This window comes from Carettochelys insculpta, chromosome 21, assembly GCF_033958435.1.
Source record: "Carettochelys insculpta isolate YL-2023 chromosome 21, ASM3395843v1, whole genome shotgun sequence".
NCBI lineage: Eukaryota > Metazoa > Chordata > Testudines > Carettochelyidae > Carettochelys > Carettochelys insculpta.
This window is the reverse complement of record NC_134157.1, coordinates 3,022,300-3,042,745: the sequence shown is the minus strand read 5'-3', so window position 1 is coordinate 3,042,745 and position 20,446 is coordinate 3,022,300. Positions and strand designations below refer to the sequence as shown.

Genomic DNA, 20,446 nt, shown 5'->3' with positions numbered 1-20,446 from the left:
TCTCTCTCTGTGTGTGTATGTGTGTGTGTGTGAGAGAGAGAGAGAGAGAGAGAGAGAAGGTGGGACTTTGCTACCACGGTCCCAGCTGGGGAGGGGCAGCCAGATGGCTGCTCACCAATAATATGAACTGTAAATTATCAGCCAAAAGACTGGCAATCAATACTACCACTTCAAAAGTGGACATCTCACAAACCTCCAAGACCAATGAGACCAACTCTGCAGCATTTAGTACAAGAACAATTGTTTAACCAGGGAAAGGATGTGTGTCTGATGAATCACGTGCTATACGCTGGCATGCTGTACTATACAACAGGATCCTTCCTGGACAGTTGAGTTTGGCTGGCAAACACTGCTTAAATAAAGCTCAGGCAGAAGGGAGAAAAAGCTCTCCCATGATTCACATCTATTTTGTATTGAGTACATACCATGCCGCAGTCGGAGAAAGTGTCAGACCTAATATATACATCTAAAAACAAAGCCAAACAGCATCAGGATAGAACTGGTGTGACATTTCTTCTGCTGGTACATTTTGCATACACAGCATGAAGCCTGTGCCTCCTTCAAAGGCAGAACAGTGGCATCCCTCCTTCAGTGCCTTCACATCCTCTAAAAGCAGGGATGCAGGGTGGGTCACTGAGTCTGCACAGACCACAACATCTTGAAGAACCACAACAGACACAGGTTAAGTAACTGCTTTCCTCATCTTGGAGCACGTCAGTGTCTTTCTCTCTACTGGTAACTGGCCAGCAGCAGCATCCTTGGATGGTGGGCGTGAGGTGTCACAGCTGATCGGGGAAACAAAGATTGCAGTACAACTCACCCACATTTGGCATTTGCCATGTCTACTATGTCACACATACATATGACATTTCATAGAATCACAAAACTTGATGACCTCTTGAGATTCCTTCAAGTCCAGGCCCCTGCAGGGCCACACATCATTAAGACCACCCCTGTCAGGTGTGTGTTTAACCTGCTCTTACAAGGTTCCAGTGATGGGGATTCCACAATTTCCCAACTCTCAGGGTGGTTAAACACTGGAATAAATTGCCCAGGGGAGTTTTTCCTCCTGTCCAACCTAAACCTCCATGCAGCAATTTACACCCACTGCTTCTTGTCCTATTATCAGAGATTAAGGAGAATAATTGTTTTCCCTCCGCCTTGCAAAAGCCTTTTAGAAACCTGAAAACTTATGCGACCTCTCAGTCTTCTCTTTTTCAGACTAAACAAGCCCAGTTCTTTCAGCCTTCCCTAAGAAGTCACGTTTTCTATATTGTTAATAACTTTTATTGCTCTTCTCTGGACCTTGTCCAGGTTCTCCACATCTTTCCTGAAATACGACCCCCAGAACTGGACACACTATCACAATATTGCAGCTGAGGCCTAATCAATACAGAGCAGAGTACAAGAATTACTTTTCATGTCTTGCTTACAACATCCCTGCTAATACATCCCAGAATGATATTTAGTTTTTCTGCAGCAATATCACACTGTTGACTCATAATCAGCTCATGGTGCACTATCATTGCTAGATCTCTTTCCACAGTGCAGCTTTCTAGACAGTCATTTCCCATTTTGTGAGGTGTGTCAGTGATTGGCCTTTCCCAAGTGGAATACTTTACATTCAATCCTCACTGAACTTCATCCCTGTCATGAAGATTAAAGGATCACTCCACAAAGCTTCCATGAAAATCTTCAAGACTTGCAGCTTTCTCAAGTAAGCACCAATGCTGCCTGCGCTCTGAATTCAGAGGTGAAAGCAAGAGGATGTACCCTGGTGTGCAGCTCTGGCAAGAGCGGGCTGAGCTGCGGCAAAAGCCAGCAGGGAGCTATTTAAAGAGCTGGCAGAGACCTGGGCTGAAATAGCATAGCAATAACTTACTTTCATCCCTGACTCTGATGGAGCGTGTATTAATGTTTGGAGGAAGAGATGTGCCAGGCATCTGCCACCAGATAGACACATGCACTCTGACCCACTTTTAGGAATCTCAGGACTGCCTGGCCTTCAGATTCATGCATTCCAAGGCCACAGGGAACAGGTTACCCCTCTGCCCTTTGTACCCTCCCAAGGGCAGAGGCAATAGGTATGATTGCAAGTGGGGGGCCCCACTGGCCACTTGCCCCCTCCCTGCCCTCACTCTTCCCATGCCCCACCCTTGCTCCTCCAAATCCACCTCACCCCAGCCCAGCCTCCACACAGGTTCCCCACTGTTCTCAAGCTGCACTGCTCCAGGAGAGGCTCTTACGCTCATTGGAAGTGGCGTGCCCCTGACGGTGAGTGCGGAGGGAAGACTGACATTGGGGGTGCATGTGGCCTCCTGTAACACCCCCTCCGTGCGTGCGCGCGTGCGCATGCACGCACGCACCTTTGACCATGGGAGAGTTAAGAGGCACAGGACACTTGAACAGCCTGTAACAGCAACGAAGGGTCCTGTGCCACCTTATAGACTAGCAGAAAAGTTTTGAGCATGAGCTTTCGTGAGCACAGACTCACTTCAGCAGATGCCAGTCTTGGAAATCTGCAGGGCCAGCCTGGACTCTCCTAGAGGAAAAAAGAATCTAGCCTGACATGCACTTGCAGAGCTGAACATTCTTTTCACTTCAGTGGGACCATCACAATTGCACAAGTCACTTTGTCAGAGCAACTTCCAACCTAACTGGCTGTCACTTACAATTAGAGAGACTGAAACAGCCGAGCACTAAGAAACTACAAATTGGTTTTCACTTTTGCTCTCTGTCTCAGGCAGTAGTAAAGCAGGAACTATCCAGCAGTATTATATGTTAATGTACAGATGTTTTAAATCTGCAAAGTTTGACATAAAAACATATAACAGCCAGGCTAGGGCAGACCAATGGTCCATTTAGTTTGTCTCCTATTTTCTGACAGTGGCCAGTGACAAATGCTAGCAGGAAAATGGACAGAGCCGTAGAGTTTCAAGTGATCCTCCCCCATCACCCAGTCCCAGCTTCTGCCACTTGAAGGTTTAGGGACATCTGGAGCCTAGGGTTCTGTCCTGGCCATCTTGGCTAATAGCCATTAATGGACCTGTTCTCCAGTAACTTATTCTATTTAGAACCCACATATACTTTTGGCCTTCACAGTACCCCTTGGCTATGACTGTGTGAAGAAACACTTCTGTACATTTGCTTTAAACCTGCTATGGAAGCTGTTCCATACCCCTAATCATTTGTGTTGCCCTCCTCCAAAATACTTGGTCCAAAGCACACAACTGACACTTAACGCGAATGGTTTGCCTAACTCTCTGATCCTCCTGTGAGCACCCCAACCACACTGACTGCAATGGGTTGTATAGAAACAGACATTTCTGCAAACAGATTTAAATCTTAGGAAGCAGCATCCAGAGCTTTCACAAACATAACAGTACTTAGAATATTATTTTCTTTTAAAACTAGTTTAATAGAAAAATACAAAAAGAACACACAGTAAGGGAGGTTCCCTCTCACCCACTAACAAACAATCCAGTTGGGAATCTAAACGAATTCAGCCAAGACAACTCACAAGTTTCTCAGGATTAAAAACTTGGGAATTCTTAAATACTGAATAATTTGCTATTAGGCAAATCAGCAAGACAGGCAAATTATGGATTCATTAGGTCATCCTGCACACTGATTCCTTTGGTATGATGTGATACTGTGCAAGGTGCCTGAAGATGGTATTACCCCCTCTCGCTGCAAAACCTCTTAAACAGTCAAAACAGAATTCACTGTGTATGTACAACAGTGCCTCTGGGAGCTAGTGGTATCAATTACTTTTCATTCATTTCCCCCATTCCATTTATCCACCTGCCCCCATGCACACATATTCTTTGCATACACACTATGAAAATGTTACTCCCTTACGATCATGGCTAGAGTGAAATAATCAAGGGCAAATCCTTATCTCTGGCAGGAATTCTCTGTTCTCAAATTTCGTAGCATAAATCCAGCAGCTCTCAGTCAAATTCAGTAAACGCACTTGAAAAATGTCCCTCTGTAACTGAGATGTGAATCTGGCTCTTAAATATGTTTTCTGAGCACTGGAAATAAAGACAATGGTCCAGGAATTGTTTCTTACCCCCTTGCTGAAGGCTGCCAAGAATCTTCTCACCCAGCAAATGGATCAGTCTAGTCACAACCTGGTGGGTGGAAAGACGAGCATGTCAGACCGAATGCATTAAACAAAAATATCCCTACAGACAATGGAAAGAGTTAAGAGCTTAAATAAAACATTGTTGAGAACTGTGAAGGATTCTATAAAGCACATCTTCGCCAGAGGAAGCAATTACTTCCACCCTGTGATACAGTGACAGCTCGTTATTCTTGCATATAGTTATCTGTGTAATTTTTATTTTATACTAACCTTTAAAACTTAAAAAAAAAAAAAAAACAGGTAAATTACAACCTACTCTGCTACTAAAAACAACTTTGGAAGAGTCTAAATCACTGTGACATTGCACTCCGTATCCTTTATGGAAACTGCTTTTGTAATGGGACAACCATTTCTCCACTCCTGATGTTCACAACTCCACATTAGCTACTGAAAAAGGGCCACATCCCCCACGACTGAACTGATTTAATTTCTCCTCTCCTGGTGTTCACAACTCCACATTAACTGCCAATAATGGGCCACATCCACCCTGACTGAATAGACTTTGTCAACTCTGGCCCTCCCCTTTACTGAGACTCCCTCTTTAAATCCTCCTCTGGAACCCCCACACCACTTATGCATCTGACAAACCTGGTCTTTGCCCACAAAAGCTAATGCTCCAAAACATCTGTTAGTCTGTAAGGTGCCACAGGGCTTCTTGTTTTTGTTTTTCTGTAAGACGGGACTATGGTTGTTCCTGCCAAGACATAAAGTCATAAAAACAGCCACACTGGGACAGACCAAAGGTCCATCTAGCCCAATATTCTGTCTTCTGACAGTGTCCAAAGCCAGGTGCCAGAGAGGGAATGAATAGGACAGATGATCATGAAGTGATCCCATCCCCTCTCACTCATTTCCAGCTTTTGACAAACAGAGGCTAGGGACACCATCCCTGCATCTCCTGGCTAAGAGCCATTGATGGACCCATCCTCCACAAATTTATCTAGCTCTTTTATGAACCCTATTTTAGTCTTGGTCTTCACAACATCCTCTGACCAAGAGTTCCACAGGTGGATTATGGCTTGTGTGAAGAAACACTTCCTTTTGTTTGTTTTAAACCTGCTGCCTAATGATTTCATTTGGTGACCCCCTAGTTCTTGCGTTCTGAGATGGAGCAAATAGAACTTCTTTATCTCCTTTCTCTATACAAGTCATGACTTCATAGACCTCTATCATATCCCCAGTCATCTCTTTTCCAAGCTGAATTCTCAGTCTTATTAATCTCGCCTCATAACCAAGCCATTCCATTCCTCTACTCATTCTGATGCCCTTTTCTACACCTTTCCAATATCAAACATATATTTTTGGAGAGGGGGCAACCACATCTGCACACGTGTATCAAGATATGGTCATACCATGGATTTACATAGAGGCGATATGATATTCTTAGTCCTATTACTTATCCCTTTTCTTAATGATTTCCAACATTCAATTTGCTTTTTGACTGCTGCTGCACATTGAGTTTTCAGAGAACTATCCATAATGACTCCAAGGTCTCTTTCTTGAGAGGTAACTGCTAATTCAGCACCCCCCTTATTATATACATACAGTTAGGATTTTGTTTCCCAGTGAGCATTACTTTGCATTTATCAACACAGTGTTTCATCTGCCATTTTATTGCCCAGGCAGCCATTACCTTCGATTAAGTCTGCGTAGTTCTTGGAATCCCACAATTTCAAAAACTGTGAGCTTGAACATTTGGAGAAATACTTGGGAGTGTCTTGAACACAGTATCAATTATGAATGTCAGAACTCAAGTAGTAGCCATACGTCAGATGGGACCAATGTATTAGAAATACAAGTTGCTCAGAAGCATATGCCTCTTACCTGCTGTATTAGGGACTGTAATGGAAATATTGGTATATTACAGTCAAAAGGTGGAAGTGGCCCTTTAAATCATCTGCCCCCCCCCCCCACTTCGTCCCTTTAGATGTGTTCTCTAATGTACATCTTCTAACATTTCCTTCAATCTATTTTTCAAATGTCCCAAGTTGTGGAGTTCCCACTTCCTCCACTGGGAGAGCATTCCACAGACCCATGTGAAGGATGGGCCCCATACAGTCAGTTAAATATTACAGAATACCGAATCAACTTTCGGCTACGGGACGGAGACTTACAAGTGTACGTGCAAAGACAGGGGAGATAAAATTCCAGTGAACACTGCAGCCAATCCAAACAGGTTTTCTGACGTTGTACTCAAGCCACTCTCCCACCAAGTCCAGACAATCACGTTCTTTGAAAGCTTCCCCAAAATATTCTGTCAGTTGTACTTGGGGCCCTTCCAAATTCATGGCGGTAAAAAAAAAAGTACATCATTGGCCATGAAATCTGGTCTTTTGAGTACTTTTACACAAAACTACACAGATTTTCCTGGGGAAACCAGTATTTCTCAAATTGCCAGTCCCAACCAGAAGGGAGTTGCAGGAAGAGCTGAAAGGTTATTCTAAGGCGTCTGCAGTATTACCAATCTTATGTCTGTGCTCCTTGCAGAGCTTAGTACTCAGAGAGTGATGGCTACTAAGTGGGTAGCCAGCTCTGATAGCAGTGCTGCTGCCAGAAACAGCACAGAATTAAACATCGCAAAACCACAAGCCCCCTACAATAATCTTGCTACCTCCCACACCCTCCTTTTGGGTCAGGATTCCTACAGTTACAACATCACGGAATTTCATACGGGGACCAACTGGCTAAGCAGCTGTACAGCAGAAAGGGACCTCGGGATTCTAGTGGATGAAGGACTGGGATATGAGTAAACCGTGTGCCCTTGTAGCCAAGAAGGCCAATGGCACAGGATGGCATTAGGAGGAGTATTCTGAGCAGCTCTAGAGAGGTTGTTGTTCCCCTTTATTCACCACTGGTGAAGCCACATCTGAAGTACTGCATCCAGTTTTGGGCCCCCCCAGCATAGGAAGGATGTGGATGTGCTGGAGCAGGTTCAGCGGAGGACAACAAAAATGATTAAGCGGCTGAAGCACATGACCAATGAGGAGATCCTGAGGGATTTGGGCTTATTTAGTCTGCAGAAGAGAAGACTTAGGGGGACTTAATAGCAGCCTTCAATTTCCTGAAGGGGAGCTCTAAAGAGGATGGAGAGACACTGTTCTCAGTGGTGACAGATAGTAGAACAAGGAGCGATGGTCTTAAGTTAGAGAAAGAGAGGAACTGGTTGGATATTAGGAAAAACTACTTCACCAGGAGGGTGGCGAAGCACTGGAATGCGTTACCTAGAGAGGTGATGGAACTTCCATCCCTAGAGGTTTTTTAAGTCCCAGCTTGACAAGGTCCTGGCTGGGATGATTTAGTTGGGGTTGATCCTGCTTGGGGCAGGAGGCTGGACTCGATGACCTCTTGAGGTCCCTTCCAGCCCTGGGATTCTATGGAATATCTGAAACCATGAAATTTAAGATTTTTAAAATCCTGTGACTGTGAAATTGACGAAAACGGACCATCAATTTGGCGGGGCCCTAATCACAGCAGCAGCGACCCTGAGGAGACTGACTTTGGTAACTTAACTCTTGCCATCAGTATTCATAACTAACCCATCTTTGAACTTTGCTCAGCAAAGAATACTGATGATAAAACAGAACAACATTTATTAACGTATGGGGTTAAATAATACTGGCTGCTGCTACAAGTGAATAGCCAGCCTAACTTATTCTGGGATCTCATTTAGGAGTTAAAATCAACTAACTCTGCTGCAAATATAACACAGCCAAGTTCATGCAGCCACATGCTGACCTGTTGCAGTGCTACAGCTCCTAGATCAGCGGTTCCCAAACTTTTCAGCATCCTGCCTCCTCACCTTTTGATTTTTGAGAAACCCTCACACCCTCCTCACTTCTTCTTTACCATCATCCAACCCCCTTTTAACAAAAATTCAGTTCAACGCAAGCCCCGCACTGCCGGGGCCAGCTGCCTGCTCACCAGCCACCAGGGCCCTGCGCTGCCGGAGACAGCCACCCACCCACCATCCGCCCCAGCTGCCCACCCTAGATGTGGACCAGACACCCCAGCCCCATGCTGCCAGGGCCAACCACCTGCCCACCAGCCACCTGCCCGAGCCCTATGCTGCCAGGACCAGCTGCCTGCCCACCAGCTGGCCACCCGAGCGCTGCACTTCTGGGCGGAGTCTGGTTTTCCACAGCTAACCCCAATCCTGCAAACTGCTTCAACTGTAGAAGAAACACCTTTACAGCGAAATTATTTGGACAGTGACTTGAGAATTGTTTTAAGATAATGTCCATGCATACTGTGTTCCCAGGGGTATCCATTTGCATCTACAAAATATGAAGCTACTGTAACAGTGATAGTATTTAACCATATTTTGCATTTCGAATACACCATTCACCTGAGCAGCTCAAGGAGATTAGCAAGCAAACACTTGTCGCTCATTTATTATTCCATTCCACTTTACACAGGGTTAAGGATGGTTACAGTACAGTTAAGTGATTTGTCCAATCTTGGTGGCAGAACAAGGAACAGAATCCAGGAGTTTTGATTCCCTGTCTGTTGCCTCGGCCACCAGGACATACGATTTGCCTTACTAGTTATATCAAAACTTAAACCCCTGGAATGGCTGGGGAAAAATTGTTTTTCCAATGGCCTGTGAGCGAGAAGCAGGTTGCTTACCATCATAGGATGAGTCACCATGCTGCTGTCATGGAAACGTACAAGAACATCAGTTCTGGATCTGAGATAGGAACTGGCCTGAGATTTCCTCAGACAGTTTTAAAATATGCCAACCATTTTCTGATCAAACGGATTGGCCCTCGGTCTTTGAGATGCCAGTATAAATCACAGCTGCTGCCATTCCCAACCTGAGACTTCAGCCCTCTGAGATTCCGCTAAGCCGTCAAAACATGCCATGTAATAGCTAAGTTCTTTGCTGTGGGAGGCTAACACACAGCCAGTGGGAAGAATTCTAATACTAATGGTGAACAAATTCTCAGTTAATTCCCAACCATCTATATTCTGCATCACAATGGAAGTGCCTGACAACAGGACATAGCTACCTCACTCCCTCTGGTCCATGAGCAATCGTGGCCAAGTGCCATCAAGAAACTACTGGTTTCTTCTCTAGTGGAGAGGGGAAACCCAAAACACAAAGCCTGCCTCCCCCTCCTGAGAAATGTGCTGCATGGCTAGGAGCTGTGGCTGCTGTACTTCCCCCAGGACAAAGTGGAGCCATCCTGTATTTTTAAGACAAGAGAAGGGGGACATGGACAGGGAGTGCAAGGGCAAAAGGACCTGTAAAGCCAAGGGCCTCCTGAATGCTCAAGAGTCTAGAGCTTTTCAGCACATCTAAGGCTACCTCCATATAGCAGACCCCTGAATTACACGCAAGTTCCATGCCTGAACAACTGCGCATAAGTTAAATTTCACATTACTTGGGGGAGCCAGTAAACTGATCAGCACTGCTGTGATGGTCAGTTTCCCACCTCCTGTCTGTAGAAGCAGCCAAGAGTCAGGATCTAGGCCGCCACCACTGACAGGAGAGGGGAAATTGACCAATGCAGTACTGCTCAGTTTCCCGGCTCCCCTGAGTGGTGGACAGCCTGGAGCCAGGCGCCAGCTCCCTGCCACTCAGAATCACGTTAAACTGAGATTCGCATACCTTGAGTGCGCCTATCTCGGGATTCTTCTGTATTGTCAGAATCAGGACTTTAACCTCACATCAGGACTACTACACTGTGCATTGCAACAGTAGATCTTGTACTGAAGACAGGGCCCAGCCATTTTTAACAGAGATTAGAAGTTTGACGTTATGGGGAGAAACACACCTGAGTCCTTGTGTACACTACAGATTCCAGCATCACAGCCACCAGCAGAGCTGAACCAGTGGCAAATTCTGGGCACCGTTTTTGAAAATGTAGGCAAGACTGAGAAGTCTCTGTGAAATGATCTTCCCTGCCTGCGCAAAGGCTGGATGACAGTGAATTGCTTCTCTCTGCAGGCAGAAGAATGCGCCTGGGAATGCATCATTCATTTCTCTCTGTTGTGATGTGCACCATCTGGTGCCAGACACTCCTGTCCACTAGCAGAGAGCAACATCTTTACACCAGTATTAATAAGAAATTTGTATTTCTACAAGCCATCTGGCATGGAATTGAGACTCTCTCTAAAATGTCAGACAACTTTTGAAAGAGGTTAGAAGTGTGCGTGACCATCCATCGTGTTTCCGGAGCTGGACAGGATGTGGGTAGTAAGTCCAGGAGCGTGAGAATATCAGAAAGGAAGCTTGCACTGATGTGATTGCACTAATAGAGATTGTCAGATTGAATGCTGCTACAGTTACGATTGAGGAAATTCCTTCTCAGGAAAGACTTGGGCACTGCAAAACCTAAGGTCATGTCTACACTACAAAATTAAGCTGACATACTGTCATCAAAGTCATTAATGTCTTTCACATCCACATTATGCTCTTTCTGTCAACAGCACACCCCCTCTCGAGCATTTCCATCAACGTAACTTTTGGGGCATGGTGGGGCCATGACAGCTGGAATGCTGTGAATGAGGTGGTGCCAGCTGTCAGCCACGTGGGGGTAGTGTATATGTGTAGGGCTCCGGCTGTCAGCCAACAGGAAATATAAGTAGTGCAGTGCAACATAGACACTATTGTACCCTGACTACATCAGCTTAAGCACTACACCTCTCCAGTGGATGCGGAGTTATTACATCGATGTACTGAGCAACAGTCAGTGAGACTAACATTTTACAGTGCCATTGACCTAACTCTGTAGTGCAGACCAGGCCTAAGTCCCACCCACGTTCAGTGACACTTTGGTTCTGAGTGACCAAGTCACAGAGGTGCTTTTGATAAATGCACCCCAGTAATTTGGCACTGTGATCGTGAGCACTGCAAAATTCTAAACAGAAGCCTAATCTGCAAATGCTTCCTGCCCAGCCCTCTTAATAGTCACACAGATTAACCCCACCAGACATCATCCTCTAAGCTGTACATTTGCTTACTCTCACTGGCTTATTTCAATTTCAGAACTGAACAGTCTTCAACACAGTGGGCTAAACAGTACTTCAATTGCATATAATTTGTTCCAGTTATAACACAAATGCACAGCTGTGCACTCCCTCCACCCCCTGTAATTTCAATTTCATCGCTATCCCTTTTCTCCAGAACCCAGCTTGTTCAACAGCTACTCCAGTCCCCATGCTCAACTATCCATGTGCATTCTACAATTACATTTCAAGGAAACGGTAATTCTCTAGCACCATTTCTCTCTATGAGTTATGAACTTCTAAGGCCAGAGTCTTGGCTAAAATTGCATCCCCACTCATCTGTAAAATTTAATTTGCTTTACTGTAAACCATCCTGAAAATCATTTTAATGAGAATTCAGTTATAAAACTATATCAGAGAGAAATGTCTTTTTTGTTGTTTCATCTGTAGTTTGGACTGCTGGGAAAATTTTAGCATAGAATTATAGGAGATTATGATTGGAAGAGAACTCAGCATGTCATCTAGTCCAACTCCCTGCTCAATTAAATCATCCCAGTCAGGGCTTTGTCAAGCTTGGTCTTAAAAACGTCTAAGGGTAGAGATTCCACCACTTCCCTATATAACCCATTTCAGTGCATCACCACCCTCCTAGTGAAACAATTTTCCTAATATCTAAACTAGATCTCACCCACTGTAATTTGAAACCATTGCTCCTCCTGTCGTCTGCCACCACTGAAAACAGCCTGGCTCCATCCTCTTTAGAATCCCGCTTCAGGTAGTTGAAGGCTGCTAGGAAATCCCCCCTCACTCTTCTCTTCTGAGCACAAAAAAAGCCCACTTCCTTCAGCCACTGTTCACAAGTCATGGGCCTAGCCCCCAATCAGTTTCATTCCCCTCCCCTGGGCTCTCTCCAATGTGTCCACACCCCTTCTGTGAGGGCGGAGGGATATTTATGTTTATTATAAAAGATGATGGTGCTAAACATATTTAAATTTAATTTCCATTAAATAATTTTACATTTTTAAAAAACACTGCTCACTGATATTTTTCAGAAACACCATGCCCACGGTGAATGTGCACATAAAGAGGCCACCATCATTAACAATTTACTGGCAGTAAGTTGATTCAGTCTAAGAAACAATGCAGTACAAAAAGCAATCTTCATTTAAAAAAAAAAAGTCAACCAAGGATAACGAACAGAATTTTTTTCCAAATCAGTTCTGCTCTTTTCCTATAAAAGAAACATGTATCACTTCATAGCAACGTTGGTGTAGGAAAAAGTACTCTGTTATAGTATTTTATAATCAGTCCCGCCCTGATGCTTTCAACAGAAGTCAGTCTATGACAGTAGCAATCATTTTTCCACAGTGCAATTTCAGTTTACGATGGAAGAATCATGTGACATTAGGGTTGGACCTGTCCTAGCCAATGTCTGAGAACTTTACTTCAGCCTAGAAAAGCAGGTTGCACCTGAACAAGTGGCTAAGCTGTGCTCAGAATATTGACATTAACAAATGCAAGTCCTTGGACACCTTTCAAGATGAGCATACATCAATCCTTCCAAAGCTGCCTGATGGATAGACATGTCAAGGGGAAATATTAATTAAGGGCTCACCTGCAACACCATGCAGGCCTGCAAGGAGCCCATCAGGCCAAAGTGGAATGACCACATTGAGGGAACCCCTACCCTTCTTCTTTTTCTGCCCCCAATCTGGAACGCACCTCTTCCCGCCCTCATGCAAACATCGTACACACTTCCAATACTGTAGAACAGTTCTGCCAATGCAACTTAACCCTAACCAGCAGCCTCCCTTTTTTGTGGTTGCCAGCCATGCTCCAGGATGCAATATGGTTGTGATATGCACAGACAAGGATGAAGCCAAATATTTTCACACGTGACTTTTTCAGGGTTTCAGATGGAGTAATTGAAGATTAAAAGCCACTAACCAACTCATTAGTCAACTTCACTTCACCCATGTTAAATGATAATTGACTGACTCCTACACTGCAGGGCATTAAAGACCCTAGAAAACATCATTAACTGTAGAGAGGAGCCATGTTAGTCTGTATTCTAACAAAACAAAACAGCAATCATGTAGCACTTTAAAGACTAACAAAATGATTTATTAGGTGATGGGCTTTTGAAAGCTCCTGAAAGCTCATCACCTAATAAATCATTTTGTCAATCTTTAAAATGCTAAATGACTGCTGTTTTGTATCATTAACTGCAGATTTATTAACAATGGATTCATGATGGCAAAAGCCTATTACCAGGCCATCAGAAAAAACAAAGAAGCCAGACACAGAACTAAGGGCCAATTAGCATGAGACAGCTGACTAGGGGAGAATGATCTTCCTACACTGTTACTGATTCCTGGACTCTGGGGCACTACAAAGACATGCGACCTTGTCATCTGATTCTGGAATCCATCCTGAATTTTGTACTTTTCCAGTAAGGAGTGGAGGGACTCAAACAAGGTTTTCCACTTTAGGAAAATTCTATAAAAGACAGCAAAAGTACACAGTGAAGGTCTTTAGCTGGCTTTACAGATGGCCTCCCCACCCCCCAGGAGATACCTGGAAAAAACAAGCAACAAAAAGGACTGTAACAAATGGGATAGAATCATAGAATACTAGGACTGGAAGGGACCTTGAGAGGTCATCGAGTCCAGCCCCCTACCCTCATGGCAGGACTAAGTACTGTCTAGATCATCCCTGATTACATTTATCTAACCTGTTCTTAAATATCTCCAGAGATGGAGATTCCACAACCTCCCTAAGCAATTTATTCCAGTGTTTGACCACCCTGACTTTCTCCTAAACCTCCCTTGCTGCAGTTTAAGCCCATTGCTCCTTGTTCTGTCCTCAGAGGCCAAGAAGAACAAGTTTTCTCCCTCCTCCTTATTACACCCTTTTAGACACCTGAAAATCACCATCATGTCCCCCCTCAATCTCCTTTTTTCCAAACTAAACAAGCCCAATTCTTTCAGTCTTTCTTCGTAGGTCATGTTCTCTAGACCTTTGATCATTCTTGCTGCTCTTTTCTAGACCCTTTCCATTTTCTCCACATCTTTCTTGAAATGAGGCATCCAGTACTGGACACAATACTCCAACTGAGGCCTAACCAGCGCAGAGTAGAGCGAAAGAATGACTTCTCGTGTCTTGCTCACAACACACCTGTAAATGCAGCCCAGAATCATGCTTGCTTTTTTTGCAACAGCATCACACTGTTGACTCATATTTAACTTGTGGTCCACTATAACCTGTGGATCCCTTTCTGCCATACTCCTTCCTAGGCAGTCGCTTCCATTTCTGTATGTGTGAAACTGATTGTTCCTTCCGAAGTGGAGCACTTTGCATTTGACTTTATTAAACTTCATCCTGTTTACCTCAGACCATTTCTTCAATTTATCCACATCATTTTGAATTTTGACCCTATCCTCCAAAGCAGTTGTAACCCCTCCTAGCTTGGTATCTGCCAACTTAGTAAGCATACTTTCTATGCCAATATCTAAATGGTTGATGAACCCTTTCACCCTTTGCAAGGATTTTTTTTTTTTTTTTTGAAGATTCTGGGCTCCACACGCTGCCACCGCTCACCCAGCTGGGAGAAAGCAGGACCAATAAGCACTACGTGGAGAGGCTTTTCCCCGACTGCTCTGACTGACTAGAAAAGTGGCCAATCAGAGCAGTGGAGAGTGGTGCATGGGAGCAGGGGAGGAGTTGTGCCAGGTAAGCACACACCCCCTTTGCCCAGACTCTAACTCCAGACTGCTCCTTCACCTCTTCCTGCCCAGAATCCCAGCCCAGTCTGCTCCTGCACACTTCCTCTGACCTGGACTCCACACCCAAAGCCCACATCCAGGCAGCCCCTTCCCACACTGAACCCCTCATTTCTGGCCCCACTCCAGAGCCTAAAGAGGCCCACAAAATGAAGGACAACTGCTGGGCCCAGGTCAGAAAGAACATCTCAACCCTGACAAGATGTTACCTGAACTAAGAACTAGGGTGAGAAATTATTATTTGTAGCAAGTTTTCTTAAATGTATTAAACTTAGCTTACAGATTTTGTTCAGTAGCCTACATTGTTTTGCCTACTCTCTCCTACAGCCACTTAAATCCTACAATTATGCTTAATAAAATCACTTTTGTTTATTAAGAAACCCTGTGTAAAGAATTGTTACTTGGGGATGGGACAGAGGAGCAGTTGTGCATCTCTCTTTACCCTGAAAGAGGAAAAAATATGAGCTGGCTCTGTATAAAAGATTTTATCCAGCGTAAAATGGATTTATCTGGGGTTCAGGTCCCATCGTGGTTGTGCACTTGGGTGCTGAGGCAAGTCAAGTGACAGTCACAAGGGAGGCGTCTGTAAATGAATCTGTCGCACAGAGGCAGCTAATAGGAGAGCGTTGAGGAAGAGTGTGCAGGAGAGACTTTCCTTCCAGGCTGAGCTCTGCAGGCAAATCCATGATGGCCGGTGACGACCAACAACACAGGTGTCATGTTTCTTTCCTGTCTTTCCTCTGCCTGAACTGTGCAGTGCTCTGCCAGAGAAAATTCTTGGACTGGAGAAACAAACAGAGATGCTAATGAAAATCAGAGAAGCAGAGGAAGAAAGAAGCAGATCACCTAGGACCTGGAGAGAAAAAAAAGAAGTCAGAGAGGCAGCTCAGGTGTTTGTTGCCCCAGAGGCAAGTGATCACAGCAGCACTCTACATGGCTGGAAACCAAAGGATGGGCAGGCTGTGGCCATTAGAGAAGGGTAAAACAGCTAGACGTGCCCAACCAGTACGGCTACGTCTACACGTGAAGCCTACATCGAAGTAGCCTATTTCGATGTGGCGACATCGAAATAGGCTATTTCGATGAATAACGTCTACACGTCCTCCAGGGCTGGCAACGTCGATGTTCAACATCGACGTTGCGCAGCACCACATCGAAATAGGCGCTGCGAGGGAACGTCTACACGCCAAAGTAGCACACATCGAAATAAGGGTGCCAGGCACAGCTGCAGACAGGGTCACAGGGCGGACTCAACAGCAAGCCGCTCCCTTAAAGGGCCCCTCCCAGACACAGTTGCACTAAACAACACAAGATCCACAGAGCTGACAACTGGTTGCAGACCCTGTGCATGCAGCATGGATCCCCAGCTGCCGCAGCAGCAGCCAGAAGCCCTGGGCTAAGGGCTGCTGCCCACGGTGACCATAGAGCCCCGCAGGGGCTGGAGAGAGAGCGTCTCTCAACCCCTCAGCTGATGGCTGCCATGGCGGACCCCACTATTTCGATGTTGCGGGATGCGCAACGACTACACGGTCCCTACTTCGATGTTCAACTTCGAAGTAGGGCGCTATTCCCATCCCCTCATGGGGTTAGCGGCTTCAACATCTCGCCGCCTAACGTCGATGTTAACATCGAAATAGCGCCCAACACGTGCAGCCATGACGGGCGCTATTTTGAAGTTAGTGCCACTACTTCGAAGTAGCGTGCACGTGTAGACACGGCTTATGAGATCCTCCACATGGAAATTGTGGAAGATGCCTCTCAAGATCCAGCTAGTCAACGGAAACCAAAAGCTGTACAGAACAGACCTGTGGGTGGCAACTCAGCCAAACCTGTAAGAAAATCTAGCTTACCAGCGAAGCAGCGCTCCAACAGTCCAAAACCAGACAGATGATCTTCAACATTCAGAAGAATTAAAAAAAAAATGCTCTGCAAGGAACAGGCAGACAGCAGGACAGTGCGCTGCCAAGACACGACACATACTCTAAGATTAGATAGATTTCAGAAGTTGACAGGCAGGGACCCACTGTTGATTATTCATATTGGCATCAGTGACCCTAAATCTGGGGATAATTCACAAATAGATTACTTCATGGAACTCAGAAGAGAGCTCTAGAAGAATGCCTAAGCTCTCTGTGATACTTCCTGTCCCATGAACAAAGGCTGACAGAAGGCACAAGATGCTGAATGGGAATCATTAGCTAGGTACACAGTGGTATAGGGCAGGGGGTGGGGAATCTTTTTTAGGACAAGGGCCAGTTGGGGTCCCTGGCCTGCATGATCTGCCCCATGAGGCTTGGGGCTCTAAACCCTCCGCTCCGTTGCAAGCTGGATGCTATAGAGGGGAGCCCCAAGCTTTGTAGTCCACATCCAGATAAGCCATGGCCTGGATCCAGACTGCAGGCCAGGGATTCCCCGCCACTGATGTAGGGGGAGGAGTTCATTTGTAAAACTTTAGTTGACATTCAGTGGGAAGAGGGGGCTCTAAAATTTGGATGGCCCAATCTCAGTAGAAGAGGACAATCTCTGAAGCACCAGCTGACTACAGTAGGCAGAAGGACATTAACAGGAGAGAGTAAAAAGAGCAGAAGATATGTGCATGCAGCACAAATTTTGTTCTAAAAAATCTGGATTTTAACAAGTAATCAAAGGACACCATGAAAAAACATCCCTGAATTGCCTTTTCTGATGATGGTAAGAGCCGGGGTAGCAAACAAATGGAATTAGAATTACTCATTTGTGAGCACAAATGAAATCCAGTTGGTACTGCTTAAACCTGGTGGGCAGATTCACACAACAGAAATGTTAAAAGCAATTATTATAACCTATTTAAGAATGACTGAAAGGACAAAGGGGAAGGAAAGGGAACTCTATGACAAAAACATGATGTCTTTGAGTCACTGATAACTCAGAAGGAAGCTATCCCGAATGCACATGAATCAATGTCCTAATAAATAAAGCACAAGATGTGATATTAGTTGGTGTATGCTACAGAACCCCAAATCACAGCGTACATAGGAGAGTAAGGAGCTGGTCAGGCAGCGTGCAGAGAAAAAAGCTGTGCGATCCCGGAGGAGATCCATTTGATGACGAATGCCAGAGATCTCATGCAGGCTGTACTAAAATATCATTGGATTTCTAAAACATTACAGTAGAATTTTCTAATGCTAACTGTTGCAGCCAACATAAGAAAAAAAGTACATCTGGGCAGTCAATACAAATTAAGAAATATGACTATTCAGCAAGACTGTCAAGCACGAAACAGGCTGTACTTAAAAGAGTACACACTCCTGGATTTCTCTGTTCTTCCAGTATGTGAAAAATCTTCTGACAGCAATGCCAGTGAAAGCAGGGAGAGAAGCTGTTTGTGATTCTACCAGCCCTATTTTCTTACACTCAAAGTCACTGGAGAGCACAATACGGAGAAGCAAATCAGGACATACCAGCCTAGCACGTTGTACCATAATTAACTATCCAGTGGGGCTGGTGGTATGGCCATCATTCCCAACATGCATCCTTTTTGATGACCGTAGCCACATGCTAGAAGTGACCCAAGTAACAGTATGTTGAATTTAGAGGTCTGGCTGATACCAAGACAGTCTTAGAGCATAGGCAGAAGACATCCCTGGCCCCCAGTGCCTAATAATGGAGGATATGAATTCATCACGGAGGTCACAAGACTAACAGACATAAGACTTCTTTGGCTTAGCCTGTCACCTGCAGCAGCAAAGCCAGAGAAGCTGTCAGCTGCTGCTGTATCCCCAATGGCAAGGCTCTGCCTGTCAGTTCTTCCCACCCCCGTGGACAGGTCACAGGTTTCCATAAAATTTGATGTACTGGTTGAAATTTGTCTATGACTTTTACTAAAAGTAACCATGACAAAAATCTTAACCTGACTAATAAACAAGCACAGGAATTCAAAAGACACCTTCCAACATAAGCACCAGTTTTGCGATCTATTTAGAGACCAAAAAGATTAATTTTGATCAGTAAAATTTTGGAAGCTTTGCTGAAGCAGCCTGATAAAATATCCCACCAACAATAACCCCAATGCAAAACAAAATACCATTGCATCTAAATGCAGGAATACACATTCTAAATTGCAGAGAATAATCTCATAAAACTCCTGCACAGGCTATAGGGAAGGGACAATCTTTAAATGTTTAAGCATTTTTGCTACCTTTATGATGAAGTACAATCTCTAAAAAGCAATACAAAACCAGATACAAAAAGACAGAGCTCTAAAGGGAGGGAATCCCCTAGCAGTAAGAGCTGTTCAGCTGAAGAATCGCCTCCCAAAGGAAGTGAAGCATCTCCTTTTCCTTTGGATGTTTAACGGCACCTGGACAAAAGAACTCCTATATCACTAAACATGCTCACCAGCTCAGAAAGTATTAGTATTCATGGCCTGATTTTCTTTATAGACTATTAAAAATAACCTGCACTGTGCAAGTAACTCCCTTTGCTAGTTTATCTTCTGAAACAAAGCGTGTCTTGTTTACACACCATCTACACTTTCCAGTTATCAGCACCTCCACTTAGATCCACCCGGAATGCCCAGAACAGCAGGTGAGAATTCAACAACAGTCACAGAGATACGCCCAGAAAAAACCTCATTTACAGCTACCAAGATGGAGAAAATCCATCCACAGAGGGAATATTACTCTTGTCTTCATAAGAGAGACAACCAGGCTGCTGCTCGTGGAGCATGCAGGAAATAGAAGTCTGTCAGTATCCTTACCTGTGGGAATTTGCGTTTGATAGATGTCAGTGCGCCCTCTGGTAGTTTGGCAAGTTCAGAGTCTCGGACTGCATGGACTGTTGTGGCTCTAGGCTGATGGGTTAATGCTTCCACCTGCCAAAGAAAAAAAATACAGCTAAGACTTCAAAGTAAATCTCAGAGCCCTGTCCAAATACAAATGCAACAAAGCAGACCAGAACCACTTGGCCACTGGAATCAACTACTCACCTCTGGCCTTTCCCCCACTAATTTTTGCAAACATATGCTTAAGTAGAATAACCTGCCCAGTGCTACTGAGTGTACTTGTGTTGATACCTTACTGTACATACATCCAGCTGCAGGAAAACCGGTTAGTCAATCTTTGACAAATGAGTGTTCCCATTCCCTCATCTAGGTAGACTGCTGCTCTTCACAGAGCTAACTTGACAGTACACTGTCTTTTTTTCTTTTTTTTTTTTTTTTTAGCAAGCCTGGCTAAGTCACTTGGTAGTGCACCAGGTTATTAATCTAAGAGTCCAGCATTAGAGCCTTTGTCTAGGCAGTTCATTTTTTGATGTCATCATGTAGCCTAATGACTAAGGCATCAGCCTCTGGAGCTAGGGTGGGTAGATTCAAGTTCCATCTGGGTTGTACTAATCACACTTCGTTAAACATGGAAATAAATTGCCTAGGGTGATTGTAGAATCTCTATCAGTGGAGATATTTAAGAATATGTTGGATAACTTCTAACAGGGATGATATAGATGGTGCTTGGTCCTGCCATGGGGGATGAGGACTGGATTTGATGACCTCTTGAAGCCCCTTCCAATTCCAGAATTTTATGAT

At 44.6% G+C, this 20,446-nt stretch overlaps 1 protein-coding gene across 3 annotated transcripts in view; it reads right to left on the bottom strand.

Annotated features, from left to right (window-relative positions):
* Positions 1-20,446, bottom strand: part of PNPLA7 (patatin like domain 7, lysophospholipase) — a 255,620-nt gene that overhangs the window by 127,639 nt on the left and 107,535 nt on the right. For all 3 annotated transcript variants that reach the window (XM_075015265.1, XM_075015266.1, XM_075015267.1), the window contains 2 exons: positions 19,622-19,735; positions 4,076-4,136 (listed from right to left, as the gene is read on the bottom strand). In XM_075015265.1, the coding sequence (XP_074871366.1) occupies positions 4,076-4,136; positions 19,622-19,735 (175 nt within the window). The remainder of the gene's footprint in view (positions 1-4,075; positions 4,137-19,621; positions 19,736-20,446) is intronic.